General features: G+C 46.1%; 1 protein-coding gene across 3 annotated transcripts in view; it reads right to left on the reverse strand.

The window, feature by feature from the left end:
* Positions 1–16,941, reverse strand: part of Igf1 (insulin like growth factor 1) — a 67,943-nt gene that overhangs the window by 2,630 nt on the left and 48,372 nt on the right. For 2 of the 3 annotated variants that reach the window (XM_010631349.3, XM_019208528.2), the window contains exon 3: positions 13,617–13,798. In XM_010631349.3, coding sequence (XP_010629651.1) covers positions 13,617–13,798 — 182 coding nt within the window. Of the gene's footprint in view, positions 1–12,419; positions 12,839–13,616; positions 13,799–16,941 lie in introns of those variants that run through there. The other variant, XM_010631350.2, reaches the window with a different exon arrangement.

Genomic DNA, 16,941 nt, shown 5'->3' on the forward strand with positions numbered 1-16,941 from the left:
TTTTTTTTTTTTTTTTTTTTGGTACTGGGGATCAAACTCAGGTCTTTGCGCTTGCGATGCAGGCGGCGGAACCACCGAGCTGAATCCCTGGCCCTTGTTCTGTCTTCATTTTTGTAAAAGGGAGCTATTTCTTTTTCTTTCTGCCTTTTTTAGCCCTCTAGAGAGAGAGAGAACAGTTGATGAGCAGAAGACTGGCAGTTTCATAACTGAGTTAGAGTCTGTAAAGTCAGACATCCTGGGCTGAGCTCTTTCATTTTCTAGCCATGTGAACTTATGCCAAGTATCGGTCTCCTGGGTCTCAGTTCCTTTCTTCATAAAGTAGACTAATCATAGCACCTACCTGACTGGATTGCAAATCCAGCAATTAGTGTGCATGAAAGTGTTGTTAGTATTGTTATTTACTCATTTTTTTGTTCTTATTTATTATGTCCTCTGTATTGGAAAGTAATCATTCCAAAACAAAAGAATCCTGAGCTCTTTCCTCTTCAACAAGCAAGGCTGTTTATTATCTAGGGAGTTGAGTTTTGTTTAGAACAGAAGCCCTAGAGGGCAGAACCTGTTTGTCTGTTCAGCTTTCCAGCCCCAGCACAGAGAAGCGTGCTGAGGAAGCCCTTGTGATATGCAGACTGGAGTCCTGCAGTTACTGCAATAGCCTTGAATATATTTAAATAACAAAGTGTTCAGGAAAACAAGGACGGTTGAAAGAACACTGAGGAGAAGCACCCTGACATACTTCTTTACTAGGCTTTCCCCCAGCCAGAGGGTCTGGTAGGAGGCTGTGATGCACCATCATGGGCTTCCTTGCCCCTAGAACTTCCTTCAAGACCCAAGTAGCATTTCCATCCCGGTGGCTGTGACCTCTGGGCTTTTCCTCTGGATTAAGTAATCACCACCCACCGAGTCACAGCCCCAGTGGGTACTAAGGGGCTTAGAGATGCTCTGAATCCACACCTGAACAGGGTGAGAGGTTGGGAGGCCGAATCTGGGGAACACCCACCTGTCATTCCTTGGAAATGACACCCAATGGCCAAGACTCCCCAATCACCAGGGACTTGGTGATGTTTCTTACACAGGTTGTTGGGCTCTACTTGGAACAGTGGAGTTTGTATCAAGTCCATTAAACATGCATTTATTGCTTTGCAAAACATCTCCTGTTAAGCTACTAGGAAAAGTGCATCCCTAATCTTGCCTTTTATTCTGGTTTTCTAGAAAAACGAAGGAAAGCTACAGGATTGGGTCACTCACAGTGCATGCGCATCAAAGCCCATGATTGCTGTTGTTAAGAAAACCCCTCTCAGCCAGACTACTAACCGGATTAACTGACAGGTATGGAATTTCACTAATTTGAGTTTTACTATTTTTTAAAAAAATTTAAGATGTGTACCAGTTTAAAAAAAGATTTTTTAAAATTGAGTTTATTGGTACATTTTAGGTATACAGTATAAAAAAAGATTTTTAAAAAACCTGAAACCTAGAAACTAAGAAAACACTCAAGAATGAAATAGCAGCGACAAAGAGGAACCTGCAGGACTCCTTCAGCCCTCAGTTTTCCTCTGAAGCTGACGAATCACCAATTTGTAAAAGAAAACACTTAGGTGCATCCTGAGTCCACTCTTCAAATTCACGACACATGTAGCAAAAGAACTGAAGTCTGATCGCCCAGTCTTACAGAGCTTGTCTTCTGCTCCCTCTGGAAGGAGAGATTCTTTTTCTTTCCTCTCAGAGCGGAAAGCAGAAAGTCTGAGCGGAGGGATCCTCTGGTCTTCTCCTGAATCTGTCTCAGCTGAAACACCAATTGCTTCTCAAGTAGCATGGTTCCCATGCGTGCACACACACGCACACATACACACACACACACACACACACACGTGCGTGCGCACACTTCCGCGCATGCGTGTGTACAGTGGAGGCCGTTCTAAACCAGCCGCGATGTCATCTGGCTTGGACCTGGCTCCCTTCCTGGGCTCTCACATGTGACTTCATTGTTGCACACAATGACAGTGACAAGACAAAAGCACCAGGGACTTGGTTTCAGTTGCATCTGCGCTTCTGCTCATTGTCTTAATTACGCGGGCACCCCCGACCAGGGGTGGCGGGGGAGTTAGAAGCAGCCATCCCCGGAGCTGGCACCCACCTTCCGTGCTCTCAGCGAAGGGTTATGAAACTGCCCCACATTCGGCCGAGCAGAAACTTTTCACTCAACAGCTTGTCCAAGACAAACAAGTGGGCTGAAACTGTTTCTAGTTGCAACTAGACAGATTTTTGAAAGGAAAACAGTAGTGAGTAAATACTGTTTCCTATTGACACTGGGGAAGCTAAGACTGTTTTTAAAAAGCTGAGCTTCCTGCTCACTGGATTCAGTTGAAGAAATATATCTTCGTAAAGGAAGAAGGGTTAACTAACTCTTTAGTGAGGGAGCTGGGGAAGGGGTTAATTTACAGTGCTCCTCATTAGATGGGACATCTACTCCCAGGACAGCCCTTTCTTTCCTCCGTGATCTCTTGGTTCTTCCCCTAGCTCCAAACTTTCCTCTGGAAAGTTACCCAGACTTTTCAGTGCAGATCAGTGCGGACTAAGAACAATGCAAATAGAAACAGCCTTGCTCAACCATCGCAGAAACCTCGAAGTGTCCTGAACAGTTTTACTCGCTTGGCCAGATGATGTTGTTTACATCGGTCCGTGCTCCCGTCCCTTGAGCATTTATTTTATGCTGGGGATTATGTTGTGCATGTCCACCGTGTGTATCCTCTGATTGAATTCTCACGGATTTCTTCGGCATGTGTAGTAGCATCTTGACTGATACGTAAGCTGGCTTTAGCGTCTTCGTCTTTGACCCAGGAAGTTTTCAAGGGTAAAGAAGTCGCCTAATATCTGAGAGCGAACATGGAACGTGGGCTGGGATTTGAACTAGTTCTTCCTGGTTCTGTAGCTCATCCACTGACCGCTCTGCTACGCGATTCCTCAAGGGGTAAAGCAGTATTTGGTGTCTCACAGTCCAAGCCTCTTTCCAATAGCAATAACTGATAATGTCATGAGCTGCCCGTGACCTCCGCTGCTGGTAGGATGTGAACTTCTAGAGAAAGGCGGTGTCCTGGGCGCACCAGACTCTAATCCGGGAGAGTGGGCTCCCTCCCTTGCCGAACCCCGTTTGTATAGTTATTTATAGAGGTCTAGTCTTCGTTAGCAAAAGCTAACCCCAGCCCTGGCCCCCAGGCATCAGAGCCGCTTCTTTTCTCCCTGCCCGTCTTTGTGACATTGAGCCTGGACGATGGGATCTAAAAGGAGGATGACAGTGGGCTCTTTAAATTTCAGGGAGGAAGCGGTGATATTTTCAACAGACTCTGTTTCCATCTCCACCCACTCCAAACAAGTTAAGCATTGTATGGCCTAAAGTCTAAGAAAAGCCTGGCATCCTACAAAAGGTACTGGGAGAATCCTGCCCAGCAGGGAGGATTGGTAGTCCATTGTAGGGCACAGTCCCAACTGAGCACTGACCTCCCCGGAAGGGGAAGAGGGTTGACCTGCGGAGGACTGAGGGACAGCCCAGATGGAAACTCTTCGCTCGTCCCAAGGAAGTGACGCAGCTCTTCTGCGGAGTTGGCCAGGGACGCAGTGGATTGGGCAGGGGACTTTGGATGAACTGTTTGGGACACCTTTTTACTTCAGGGAATCCCAAGTTCAAATTCCAGGAGTTAGGTCAGCTTTTCACCTCTGGGAGCCAGGCCGAGTGAGCGTCATGCAGGCTGCTTGGCGGTTTGGGGTGTGATTTTAACACCAAAGGACCAGGAGACCTGTGCCCCCGTGGGAGTGGGGTGGGGGTGACCGGGCTGCTTCTAAAGCAGAATGGTCTGCCTGGCCTCACGTTGTTTTCTGAGACTGTGAGGTTAGGGTGGGATGGCCACCCCCGCAGTGTGACCTCTTCCTTTGGTCCTGGTAGACAGACTGGCCGCTGCGCTACGCAATGACTCCACATGGCAGGGAGAACTCTGTGCCCCCACAGACTGATTACTGGGAAACACTCTCTGGCCCTGGCCAATTTTGGCTCGGGACCCTCACATGGCTGCACTGCCTGCACTTCCCTGAAACCCGAGTCCCCAAAGACTTTTCCACCTGAGCTCCTCTCCCTCGTTCCCTCCAGGCGTCGGATTTGCACTGCCTTCAGATGGTCTTCCCGGTCTTCAAATCCCTCCGGTTTTCTTTCACACGAGCATTACCCGCAGAGAAATGCTCGCTATTCCTCTGTTCCTCAGAGGACTTGGGCCGACTGCCTGGTGTGGATCGCACCTCCCTCGTCCCACACGAGTAGTGCGACCCTTGACTGTCACTGCCTTGCTCCTGCCTCAGTCTCCTCTTCTGTAGATTGAAAGGATGGGCGTAAAGACATGAGCCCCCAGAGTTGTCCTGCTTGGCTGTGATGGCTCTGGTGTGTTTCCGTGGTAGAGAGAGGTAGCCAGGATTATATGTGGGTGCTCGGTTTGGATCCATCTGTGGCCCTGAGCGTTAGCAATGTCTGCTCTGGCTTGTGTGGTGCTGGAGCCAATTCCGGGTCCCCTTTGTTGGGACACCGGTCAGTTCTAGAGTGAATTCTGCGTGTGTTTTTCTCTCCACAGAATGGCAAGCTCCTTGACAGTTACAAACAGGTTTCCTTTACTTCTGTACCCTCCCCAATTCCAAGCACAGTGCCCTGAGTATAGTAACAAATAGGAAATGCTGCTATCTGGTGAAATTGATGTAAATTTCCTGCAGGAGTGGTGGGTTGGGGTTGGGCCGACAGCAAGTGTTGTGTGGCCACCCACTTCCTGTTATGCTTGGTGCAAGGACAAATAGCCCAGCATCCTCTCTTGTCTTGGAATTTACAATGGCAGCTTGTGGTGTAGTAAATGTTGTCTATGAAATGCGAGAAAATGCACCGCGTGACTGACACTGGCCCCCTTCTAGGGTTTGTGTTCTGATTTGGTTCCTCCTAGCCTTTCTTAGCAGGGTTTTCTTTCCTGTAGCTGCGATAATTACAGTATTACCTGTAGGCATACGGTGATTAAACGGGTGTTTATAGCTCTCACTGCAGGGCATGTGTCTAATAAACATCAGTTACACTGGACCTCGACTTACAACCGGCCTAACATACAAAGGACTTGAGTTACTACTGGAATTTTAGTTTTAACTTACAAAGTCTTGAGTTATGACCTGAATGCTGGCTTCTTGTGTTTCCAGATGGTCTCAGATAAAGATCTAACCAGAAAAAGTTCTGAAGGACCATGACAGCGTCCTCTCCTGTGTGGGGCTCACTGAGAAACCCTGGGCCGGCATCTCTCTGAGGACGCTGAGATCCACCTGTGTGCGGGAGAGACTCTGAAGGCTGTGGAGAGGAGCCTGAGTCTGCACTGACCAACTTGAGTTACAACCAGCCCTCTGGAACAAACTGAGTTTGTAAGTCAAGGGTCCGCCGTATTATTACCTTTTTTTTTGAAGTTACTGTTGTCAAGTGGCCATGCTGGTACTCTTTTTCTGGCTCACTGCAGGGAAAGAGTAGCTACTGGGTTTGCAGAGCTCCCTGAGCACTGGGATGGCAGACTTGTGTTCCCAAGTGACAGGCACAACCCTATGAGTCCCCAGGAATTGGCGACCTTGTGTTCATCTCATTATTTCCAAGCTCCTCGACTTAGCAACTTTCTTAATCTTCCAGAGACCCCCTCCGGCCTTTTAAAACTATTTCTTCCTATGATGTAAGAAATCATTCCAAATAGGATTTAACTGCCTGGTGAAACAAAGATACAAGGAAGAAGAGGAAAACATTCTGAAGGGTCTTTTCCCTCACTGGCAAGAGTTATTCACGCTGCTTTTAATAGTCCTGATGGATGTAAAATACTTCAGGGTTTGGGGCTTCGTAGATTTTTATGGGAAGGTTGTTTAGTTAGTTATTTGTGTTTGTGTTAGATTTTTAAGTTAAAAAAAAAAAAGCAGTTTAAGACGACTGTCTCTCCCAGAGGGAGTTGATTTTGGAATTGCTGAAAGGTTCAAATGTCGTGGCATTTTTAAAAGGTGGAACACCAGATTCTACCAATCTTTCTGCTACGTGTTAATGGTTCAGCAGTTCTTCCCTAAGAACTGGATTTGATAATTCTTTTTCTTCTATGCCTCCCAAATGCCACTGTTTCCCCTGACATAATCCTTATGCTAGAGTGGCTTATGCTAGCGTATGTGGTGATTCACGTCACAGTGGCTGGGGAAACGGAAAACCCACATTGTACTTTTTGGTGTCATTTCAGTGCAGAAGTGGAGAGTTCACAAGGTTAGTAGGAAAGGGTGTTTCCCTCTTCCACTCATTTTTTTTTTTTTTTCCCTCATTTTTTTTTTTTTTTTTTTTTTTTAATCGTTTGCGACGAATCTGGGCATAACATTGAAACTGTGTTGTGAATTTTCCTTCTCACTGAATTGAGAGAAATTTTTTAAGTTTGGAAGACTGTCCTGAACTTTTAGGAGGAACAAAATAACACTACTGCCAGTGGAAATGATTTGTATCTGTTAGGTCCATGGGAGCCTTGAGCATCTCAAAGTAAACACAAAAAAAGATGTCAGCTAGTGCTTTTCCAAGACAGAAAAGTGCAAGAACAGTCCATGCACACCCATGACTTTAGCAGTCAGAGTTGTGTTGTGTTGTGCAAAAGTACCTCTAGCTCTGTACTAGTATTTACACAGACAAACCAGAGCATTGGACAGTGACCAGGTCAATGGACACTGGCAAATAATAGCAACGATGCTACCTGTTAATTAGTTCCTTTGCACTGTCTTCTGGCCTGCATGAATTCACGCACCCGCATCGCGATACCATTTTCCCAAGTCTACAGCTGACAGATGATTAGGAACCCTACTCAACCCTCAATCTGCCATGGTTTTGCTCCTAATTATTTGGAATTTTTGTCTTGCCATCGTTGTTATCTACAGCTGTGAAAATAGCCCCTCCTATTTTCACAGATGGCAGGGCCAGTTGGTCTTTGATTATTTAACCTCTTGGCATTGGAGAGGCAGAAAGCTCCCGGCGAACATTTACAGACCCTGCACAGAATTTTGCAAACGCCTTTGGCATATGGATCCTAGCTGGGAAGCCTGGACCATTCAGCCAGTTTGGGTTTGATGTAGCAAGTCTTGGTTTCTCACTGGAAACTTTGGAGCTATTTCACCAAAGACGGAAGTTGCTATCATGTTTAGCCTTTCTCAGGTCTTACTGTTCATACCCCATCTTCTTATGTAAATTCTGACTGTGCCAGTTAGAGGAATCCAGGTGGATGCTGTAACCCACTACCAGCTGTTTCCAGCATAAAAAGAGCACATACCTGTTCAAGTAAATCGTGTTCTGTTATTTGACCCAGTGAGAATGAAAGTGCCTGCTGAGTGCATGGAGGAAGTTAAGTGTTTAAGGTTGAGAAACAGCAAAGTGGTAGAAGGGGCATAGCATTGTTTTCGCTAACAATCCTGCTCCCTAACAGAAGTAAAGTAGGGGGATAGAAGGAAGATGGCCCAGCACCGATGAGTCAAGGATTCGATTTCAGACTTTCTAGGGTTGCATGTTGCTTCTGTGGGAAAGTTCCTAGGGTCTCAGATGAAAGGAATCTGTAGAGTCCTTCTTAGTAGATCTGATGGGAGGTAATTGAAGCCACTGGGTCCTTAGAGGACACAAGAGAAGCAAAACCAATTTCTCTTGGCCCCTTCAAATATGTTCCTTTTATTTCCCAACTAGTATTTAATTTAGGACTGGAACCTAGAGTCCTTGGGAAGATGAAGAAATCTTGCAGTTTTTCTTGAGTGATGACTACTTTTTACAGAGGAAGAAACTCATGGAAGAAAAGGTTAGGAAAGTATATTTTCTCCTGATTTTGGAAATTCCTACTGGGTACAACAAAGCTAGAACACAAAGCTGCATACACACACACACACACACACACACACAAACACAGACAGAGAGACAGAGACAGACAGTTCCCTCTTTTCCTGAAACTATTTGTTGTAGTTAATTATAGACTCTGAATTATTGCCAAAAACATTTAGAATTAAAATTGCTTGGATGAACCTTTAGTATAGTTCTACCATCCTCTTCCTTTGCATGAGTTAGTTTCTTGATCAATGTTGCATAAAACCTGAGCTATGCTAGTTAGCGACCTAGAGATGGACATGTTACAGAATGTTCTGTAGTCTTGTTACTCGTGCACATAGCCCACTCAGCTCTAGCTGAGTTCCCAGCGTGGTGAGACCTTTCCTAGGGCTTTCTTGAAGTATCACACGGGGACTTACAGACCTGTGAATCCCTCCCTCTTGTCACTTCCGTTGTTCTCAACTTTCAGTTCTGACTTCTGGAGTTGAGCCTATGTTTGTATTTCTGAATTATCTTCTTCTGGTTGGTGGATTAAAAAATGAAGACGGGCTGACGGCATTAAGAAGTCTCGAAAAGGATGGCTCCCCAGATAGGCAGGCAACAGGGAAAAATTCTGGTTCCGCTAGGAGCATGAGGATGGGGGAGCTGATTTTGACCTTCATGTCTGGAAGTTCTGTGGCCCCGAAGAGCCTTAGCTAACTAACGTCAGTCCCTCCTTCTTTAACGTTTAACATTGGACTTATCTTGCTCACATCAAAGGGCTCAAAAACTGGGCTTTCAACAGTGAGGTGAGTGTCTAAGCCGAGGAGCTCTTAGTGGATGTTCTAAACCTCATAAAAGGGGATTCTGTTTCATCTCACACTGTTTTATCTTTTCATTGCTACTGAAAGCTTTACTTTTAACTTTGAATGATTAACGTTGTTTGCCCTTGGATTCAAAGGCAACTCCATGCTATTTACTAAATATTGCAAAAAGTCTTATTGCCTTTAAACAGGCAAGAAAGGAGAGTCAATCTCACCTCCCCCTGTTGGATTCTTAGTAGACTTAAGAAACTGTAAAACGTGCTGCCTATGAAGGGCTTGTTTCCCCTGTTGGTAGGAGAGAAGGAATCAGGAGAGAGCAGGGGAGTTCTTCTTTGGGAACTCATTCTTTGCCTCCTTTTCTACCCTTACCTCCTAATAGCACATACATTTGAAGCTGTATGAGGTTTTGTTTGTTTTCAAGAGACGTTTGAAAGCAGATCAAATGCTTGTGAGGTCCTAGAAACTGAGTGTCCCGGAAGCTGTGTGAGCCCGGAAATATCCTGCATTTCTATTTATTTTGGCAATTTTACTTAAAACTAGCAAGAGCTGGAGTTCACGCTACAATTACATTTTCCCTAAGCACCGTGAAATGAAAACACATATTACATTTGATGTTAACTGGCTGAGAAAAATGGTGGTTTTCTGAAAAGTTGATTGTTATGACCCTGAAATAAATGTTAGTGGGCCTTCAGCTGGTGCAAGAGAGGAGCCACCATTTAAAATGGAATTAATCATAGGACCAGGGCTTCCCTGAGTTGGAAGGGGCCCGAGGTTATTGAGGTCTTTTTTGTCACACATTTGCGATTCTACTAGCACACCAGTGAAAAGTGCTGGCAAGTGTGGGGTTGATGTTTTTGGTGGTGTGAGACTTTCTTCCATTTCAGAGCCATTTCTTTTTCATATGGTTCTAACTTTGAGAAGTAAATAAAGTAACATTAGCTAATATTTTAATTGTGTTTACGTACCATACACCATTGGAACACCATTATATATTTGTATGTATACGCATATGCATAAAATCTCAGTGTCTTTAGAACAGCCTAGGATAAGGTAGGTTCACTTAGTACACCTGCTTGAGAAGCGAGGAAACAGGCATAACTAAATCGCACGACTGGTCCAATTTTACCAAGTTAATGAAAGAAAGATCCAGGGTTTGATGTCAGGTAGTATGAGTCTGCATTCTGTGCTTTTTATAACTATATTATACCACCTTCCCAATATAGGATTCACAATTCTCCTGGATACTTAGTACAGAGGTTTGCACACTGTAGATGCTCAATAAAAGTATTTTTCTACAATTGTATTTCAGAATTGCAAATTCACACATATTCCAATTAGTTTTACACACAGTGATCAATTTGCCCTAAGAGAAAAAGTTGAAGTTGAAATATGGGAATTTTAAATGATGATTAATACTTGGTGTGTTTCACAAAATCACGGGAGGATCTTGTCAGTATATAATGCTCACTGTAAAGTGTTTAGCCGGTAGCACCTGTAGCAGAAGGTCCTTGAACAATTTCTGTTTGAGCTGGAGAAAGACATTTCCAACACCAAAGACCTGAGTCCCCAAAGCTCCTTGGCCTTTTCTATTTTACTCTATACTTATTATCCTAGGCAGGATGAGAGAAAGGATTTTTTCCTTAGTAGTGTAACTTATTTACATAGTCTACCTTTCTATCTCTATGCATCTGCCTGTATTACTTGTTTGTCCATCCATCCATCCATCCAGTATTAGATGCCATGTATCTAGTCCTTTGGCATTGATACTAAAAAGGAGATGAAAAGATAATTGATTCTTTCTATATTCTTAGTTTCTTTTATATGGCAATTGCATGTAGACATTCAAAAGGGTTTCTTTAGTGTTGATAAAACCCATTCTAAAAGGAAACATTTTAATGCATAGTTGGGGCCTATGGGGACTTTCTTTCACTAGAAAGTTCTATTACTTTTTAATAGTTCTTCTTGAATAAGGTTTGTGACTGGGCATAATTGTGGTTTGCCTACACCTTTCCACAGGACATAAACTCTGAGCTCTTCTCCTGTGGTTCCCTGGAGAGATGTCTGCTTTTATGGACTCTCCTCACCTGCAGTGTGTCGGCCTGTGCCGAGGCTGGCCCTGAGTGAGCTGTCCTAGCAAGAGAACTCAGCATTTCCCGATTAAAGGGGTTGATTAGATGGCTCAGGCACCAGCCTGGCTTTTGTCTGTTCATTTCAGCCAGGGTCTACTTTCCCACCATAGCAACCGTGGTTTAGCTCCCATCTGGAGCTTTGCTGTGCTTCTGATTGTATCTTCATGGATTGCACCCTGGGCATCTTCATTATGTGGAAGGGATTCTGGGTTCTCAATGAGCCATAGGGGAAGTCAAAAGCACAATGGGGCACAAGGACCAGACAGAGAGAACAGTCCTTTCTATTGTGACTTTTTCAAAGTAGGCTACTTGGATGTAAAATTTTGCTTTAGCGTTTTAGTCATTGTCTTATGTACTAAAGCCATCATTTGCTTGACAGAATACTTCTGTCTCATCCTGACTCTTAGCACCGCTGATTCCCAATTTGAATGATGCTGAGACTTTTCACTTTGTTCTCTGTGAAGACCTTGCTCCTGCTGGTGAAGCCGAAGGAAGTGAGGGAGAAGATCTCTAAGATCAAATTCCACGAGGCTGCACAGCCATTCTCCCTTCACTCCTTTCCTTCCGATATTTGAAAAATCTCAAATGAGCAGCAGACTTTCTGTGTCTATTTCTGCCTCCTCTCTACCTTTTGGAATTCTTTCTTATTCAACTTGCTTTCATTATGTGTTGTTTGTCTGCTGGTCCAAAGGAAAGAACTGGATCTCAGGATCCTGGTCTTTAAAAATGAAGGGACGGAGTCAAATGACTTCTTAGGCCTCTTCCAGTTCTAATGTAACACAGGCCTAGTGTGATTCACAGAGAGAAACTCACAGGACTTCAGATAAAGAAAATCTAGATTTGTATGCACGTGTGTGTGTGTGGGGGGATTGGTGAGAGTAGTGGGGGAGATAGAAAGAGCTTTCTAGCATAGTCTACCAAAATGCAGCAGTTGGATGTCTGAAGTCTTCATCTGAGATGAACTGTGTCCTCGTTCACCCAAGTTCATATACTGAAGTGTCAAACCTTAGTACCTAAAAATTCGACTGTGTCTAGACATGGGTTCCTTACAGGGATGACTCGGTTAAAATGAGGTCCCAGGGGTGCCAATCCCATCTGACTGGTGTCCTAGACAGACAGGGAAGACAGGTGGGCGTGGAAGGAGGCCACAGAGAAGAGTCTGGGTCCAAGACAGAGCCTTCTTGATGGCCGGGGGGAAGGCGGGCACCCGAGTTTGGACTCATGGTCTCTCTGCGAGGAAAGAAAAGACCTGTGGCTGAAGCCGCTCAGCCCTGGTCCTTTGTTCTGGTCACCTCCGCAAACTAATACATCTTTTGTGTCTGATTCCAAAGTGAAAAAACAAAGTTCAGCAGCCTCTCCAAGGTTACCTCACAGGCCTTTAGGTAAATATCGGATGCTCTTTGGCCTAAACCCTGGACTTGACTGAAAAATGCAGACTCCAATGGCGTTGCAGGAAAGAAAATCTGGGAACTTCTGTGACACAACTCAGTCTTGCTGAGAATTTGGGGCTAATATTTAACTCTGAACATATATTGACATGGGCAATCCTTCTCCAAGAGATCTGCACAAAATTTAAAAATGCATGTCAAAGCCTTGGTTTTGATCCGAATTTTTTAACTCTTTTTTTTTTTTTTTTTTGTGGTGGTGGGGAGGGTGAGTCTTGTTTGCCTCTTTTGTAATTATTGTTTTCTGTTTTTCATTCTTGTTCCTTTCTTTGTACTCTCCTGGGCACTGTCCTCCGCATCTTCTCCATTTTTATGGGGCCCCTTTGTAACAGGTGACTTCTGCGTCTCTTCATCTGCTCTGTAGCATATTCTGCTTGTCTGGATTGCTGTCTGCTCCTCTCTCATCCTTAGCCTCTGCTTAGTCCTCTCCTCCATTTTTCTTTTCTCTGGGGTCTCCCTGCTCTGCTCTCCCTTCTGTCCTCTGATCTGCTGGCTCGCCTCCGTGCCCTCCTTCTGCGCCCTTCCTGGGTGCCTGTGGCCCACCCCTCTTTCTCCTGCCAGACTTCCTGTCCTATTGGTGGGTGGAGGCTGATACTGTAAACATCACAAGGACAATGGCAGTGACAGTGGGCGGTTGCAGTGCTGTCCCCTGAAGACAGCCTTAGGGTCAATGTCAGGCTCTGCAGGAAGCAGGAGGCCGCACTGACCCTGCAGAGGGGTCACAAGTCCCCCTCCTGGAACATGGGACTCACCCTGGACACCTACTTCCTCTCGAATTAGAAATGGAAGGCACTGGGTCCCTTGGAGACCACACCTCCTACCTCATCACCTGCGTTTCTTCTTTGGCCCTTGCTCCTCACCTCAGTTCTGCATGCACCAGGACCACGTTCCCTTGGCATGGTCCCCTGGCGTCTTTACTAAAGCCACGGTGGTCCTCTGTTAGCCTCAGCTGTGGCTTAGGACGAGGAAGCAGCAGAGATGTCACTGGGAACTTCTTGGTCTTTCTGGATGTTAATTTCGGCTTCAAGGATTAAAGCCTCACATTGACGTTTTAAAATTTTCAACAGAGTCCTCACAAGAGACCTGAAAGGGACCTTTTTTCTTGCTTTCTCACGTTCCTCGCTGCCCTTTTCCTTTCCTCTTCTCTGTAGCTGTACTGCTTCTAAAATTTCACCCGGACACCACACTCGTCTGCTCATTCGCTAATTCAGGGGACGTCCCAGGGGTGCCTACCCCGGGGTTCCCTGCCCTTCTCTAGCCTGGCTCACTGTGATGTTGTTAGGAGAAAGACGCCTGCGGATCTGGATCTTTGGCACTTTCTAGCCCAGCCGGAGTCTCCGTCGGCAGTGCTTTTCCTGCAGCGAGCGCTTACCTTGGGGGTCTTGGGCACGTCGGTGTGGCGCTGGGCGCGCACGGAGCGGGCCGCCTTGGCTGGCTTGAGCGGGGCACAGTACATCTCCAGCCGCCGCAGGTCGCAGCTCCGGAAGCAGCACTCGTCCACGATGCCCGTCTGCGGTGCCCGCCGACTGCTGGAGCCGTACCCCGTAGGCTTGTCTGCAAAGCAAGCGCAGGCGGCCGGGTCAGGGTCACGGGGTCCTCGCCCGGCCGCACCGTCCCCCCGCTGCCAGCCTCTTCCCCACCCTCGGAGACCTGCAGGCCGCACAGCCCAGTCTTAGCCTTGCCTTACGCATTGGCTTAGTCGGGAGGGCGAAACAATGCGTTGCATTTCCTTGATCTCAGTTGTCCGTCACCTCACACTTTTGGAACGAGCACTATTTCCTATAAATGGTGCTGGGAAAACAGGGGACCCTTAATCTTTTTAGCAAACACGCACAGCGGCTGTCGGCAGGGCAGCTCGGTTGCTTGCTCTTTCCCTTCTCTGCTTCCACTGTAAAATCAGATTGAATAGGAAAGAGGTTTTAAAGTCCTGAAAGAGGCTCCTCATTTTGCCAGTGTGAAAACTGAGGCTCGGAGCTGGGAATGACTTGCTGGAGGTGAATCATACCGTAAGTGGTGAAGCCAGGCTTCTAACTCAGATTTACTTTCTGCAAAGCCTGGGAGACCTGCTGTGTGACTCTGGACAAGTCACTTAGGTTCTCCAGGACTCAGTCTACCCATTTGTAGAGTGGGGATAAAAATACCTTGCTCGTCAGAACTGAAGATAAAATTAAATAATGTGTTAGGGGGAAATAATGTAAGAAGAGTACTCAGCGAACACCCAACACATAGTGGGTCCCTGATAATTATGGGTTGGTTCCTCTGAGTACCCTATCTGGGGTCTCACGGGTCTATGGAGAAGCTATGTTAGTTTGCATGCAAACGATTTGGAACTCAGAACAGATAACAATACTATCAGATTGGGAAGCCCCTCTCATCACCCCAGAGAGACCAGAACAATCACTTCTGTTTTCTGGTGGAATAAGATAGGAACTGACTGCTCGTCCTTCATGGGATTCTGATGGCCCAGAGAGAACAACACCAGGATCAAATTTCTTTTGATGTTTGCACATCGATTGACTCTCTTTTCTTGGCAAGTAGTTTAGGTTAGGGTACAGTTTTCCTGCTTTTAGAATTGAAAGCAACTGCAAAATAAGCTTATATGGAACTTTACCTGAACCTGAATTATTTGTAAGCTGTTGTCATGGTGGATCTTATGGAAGGTCAAATCTTGTCTATAGGTCAGTGTATCGAACAATGAAGCTGATCCGATTCAAGTGAGGATAAGGAGATGGGGTCATGGCCTTTCCTCATCTCCTGCACCTCTTTTAGGGATGACGTACCCAGGTTTTCTCCCCCAATTTCCAAGATTCATGGGAGAAAACTTGTGAACCACTGACCCACAAGAATCTAACTGCTATGGAGATCAGCACGGAGAGTCCTCGGAAAACTAAAACTACAATTTCCACTTGACCCAGCTCTTCCCCTTCTAGGCATCTTCTGGAGAGAACTAAAGACCTCGTATTACAGGGATCCATGCGCACCCATGTTTTTAGCAGCACAATTCATAAATAGCTAAATCTTGGAAGTGGCCTCTGTGTCCAGCAGCAGACGAATGGATAAAGAAAACGTGGTGTTCACACCCAGTGGGGCGCTACTCTGCCATGGAGACTAACTTGACTAACTTGTAGGGAAACGGATGGATCTCGAGACCATAATGTTAGGTGAAGTAAACCAGACACACAGCTTTAAAATCTGCATGGTTTTTCCTGTATGAGAAACCCGAATTGTAAATGAAGAGCAAAATAAAATATAGATAGTGAGAAGTCGGGGGGTCCTCAAGGAGGGAGGAGAAGAAGAGACGGAGGAAGTAAGGAAGGGAGGGAAGGGAGGAAAAGAAGACTTAAGGTGTGCTGTGTGCGTCCTCACAAGGAAGGGGAGCACTGTGTACGGCAAACAAGGACCCATAAAAAGCCCAGTGAAGGCTCCAGCATAAACTCCATCTTGACCCCTGACCCCACACAATATTACATTTTTAAATTAAAAAATCTTCTGTTGCATGGTGATGACCCCATACTTAAGGGTAAGGTTCCAAAGCTCAAACTCCTTGTACTTCCCCACGGGGACATCAGGCCCCATGGCAGTGGCCCGAAACCAAGCGAGTCTGGCTGCCTCGCTGCTGGGAGGGCCAGCTGTTCGTGGCATCATCTAAGGGTGCAAATGTTTTCCTGATGCTTGGCACGGGAGCCGGTGGCTGCGTCTTCTGTAATGCAGGTTTATTGTCATTCTGGGGGCAGCTGGAGGTAGTAGCTTGGTGAGTTCATCTGTGGTCTCTGGGCGGGGCCTGCTGTGCTCCTGTGCGGCAAGCCTGTGGGCTCCTCCTGGTCCTGGGGTTTAGGAGGCCCCAGCAGCTGGCCCCAGCTGAGCCTCAGCGGGGCTCCGGGCACCACGGGAGGGAAGACTAGTGAAGGGGCTGACTCTCTGGCTTGTCAGCCAGGCCCCGGCCGGCCAAGGCTCCCCGGGTCCCCCGAGCAGTGTAAACAGTTTTGTTTTGTTTTTTGTTTTTATGATCTTTTCCTGGGACTGTAAATTAGAGGAGAGACACAAATGAGCTTGCATGGTTCTTGGTAATTCACAGAGGACTTCCACATACTTTTTGCTAAGTGGCTAGCCAGTCAAGAGCAGCGGATCCACTTCACTTTTTCTCTTGGGTAGGGAGAAAGGAGAAGGTGACTCAGTGGTATTTTGTGGCGACTGTCCCTGCAGTCCCCTCCCCTGCAGGTTCCTCTTTGTTGAGACTATGCACTTCCTTATGGGATGGACTTGGGATTCATTCTGATCATGGAAGAGTAATCCGATATTTGGAGATGGGGTAGTAGGAGTGGGTCCACTGACTTTGGTCGACTCAGAAAGAACTGATTTCAAAACCCAGGCATATGGGTTGAAAATGGAGTGGGGTAGGCTTTGGGCTTCTAGGACCTAGTTAGCGTTTCCATGTTAGGCATCTCTAACTTGATTCTGCTTGTGTGAGCCTTGCCTGCTACAGGAGGAAGACACAACTTTCACTCTAGGACGACACAGAGTCTTTCTATCTTTCTATGTATTGCATATTCCTTCCTTGGAACTATCAGTAGCCGTGCTGCCCGTCACAGGAAGTAAGAGCTCACACCCCAGTCACCTCTAGACTTTTGTCTCTTAAATAAGCTCAGAGTTCGACACAGTTCAGGTTATAAAGTAGCTGTGCCTTTTTTTTTTTTTTT

Source organism: Fukomys damarensis, unplaced genomic scaffold (assembly GCF_012274545.1).
Source record: "Fukomys damarensis isolate Sample0158 unplaced genomic scaffold, DMR_v1.0_HiC HiC_scaffold_15, whole genome shotgun sequence".
Lineage (NCBI taxonomy): Eukaryota > Metazoa > Chordata > Mammalia > Rodentia > Bathyergidae > Fukomys > Fukomys damarensis.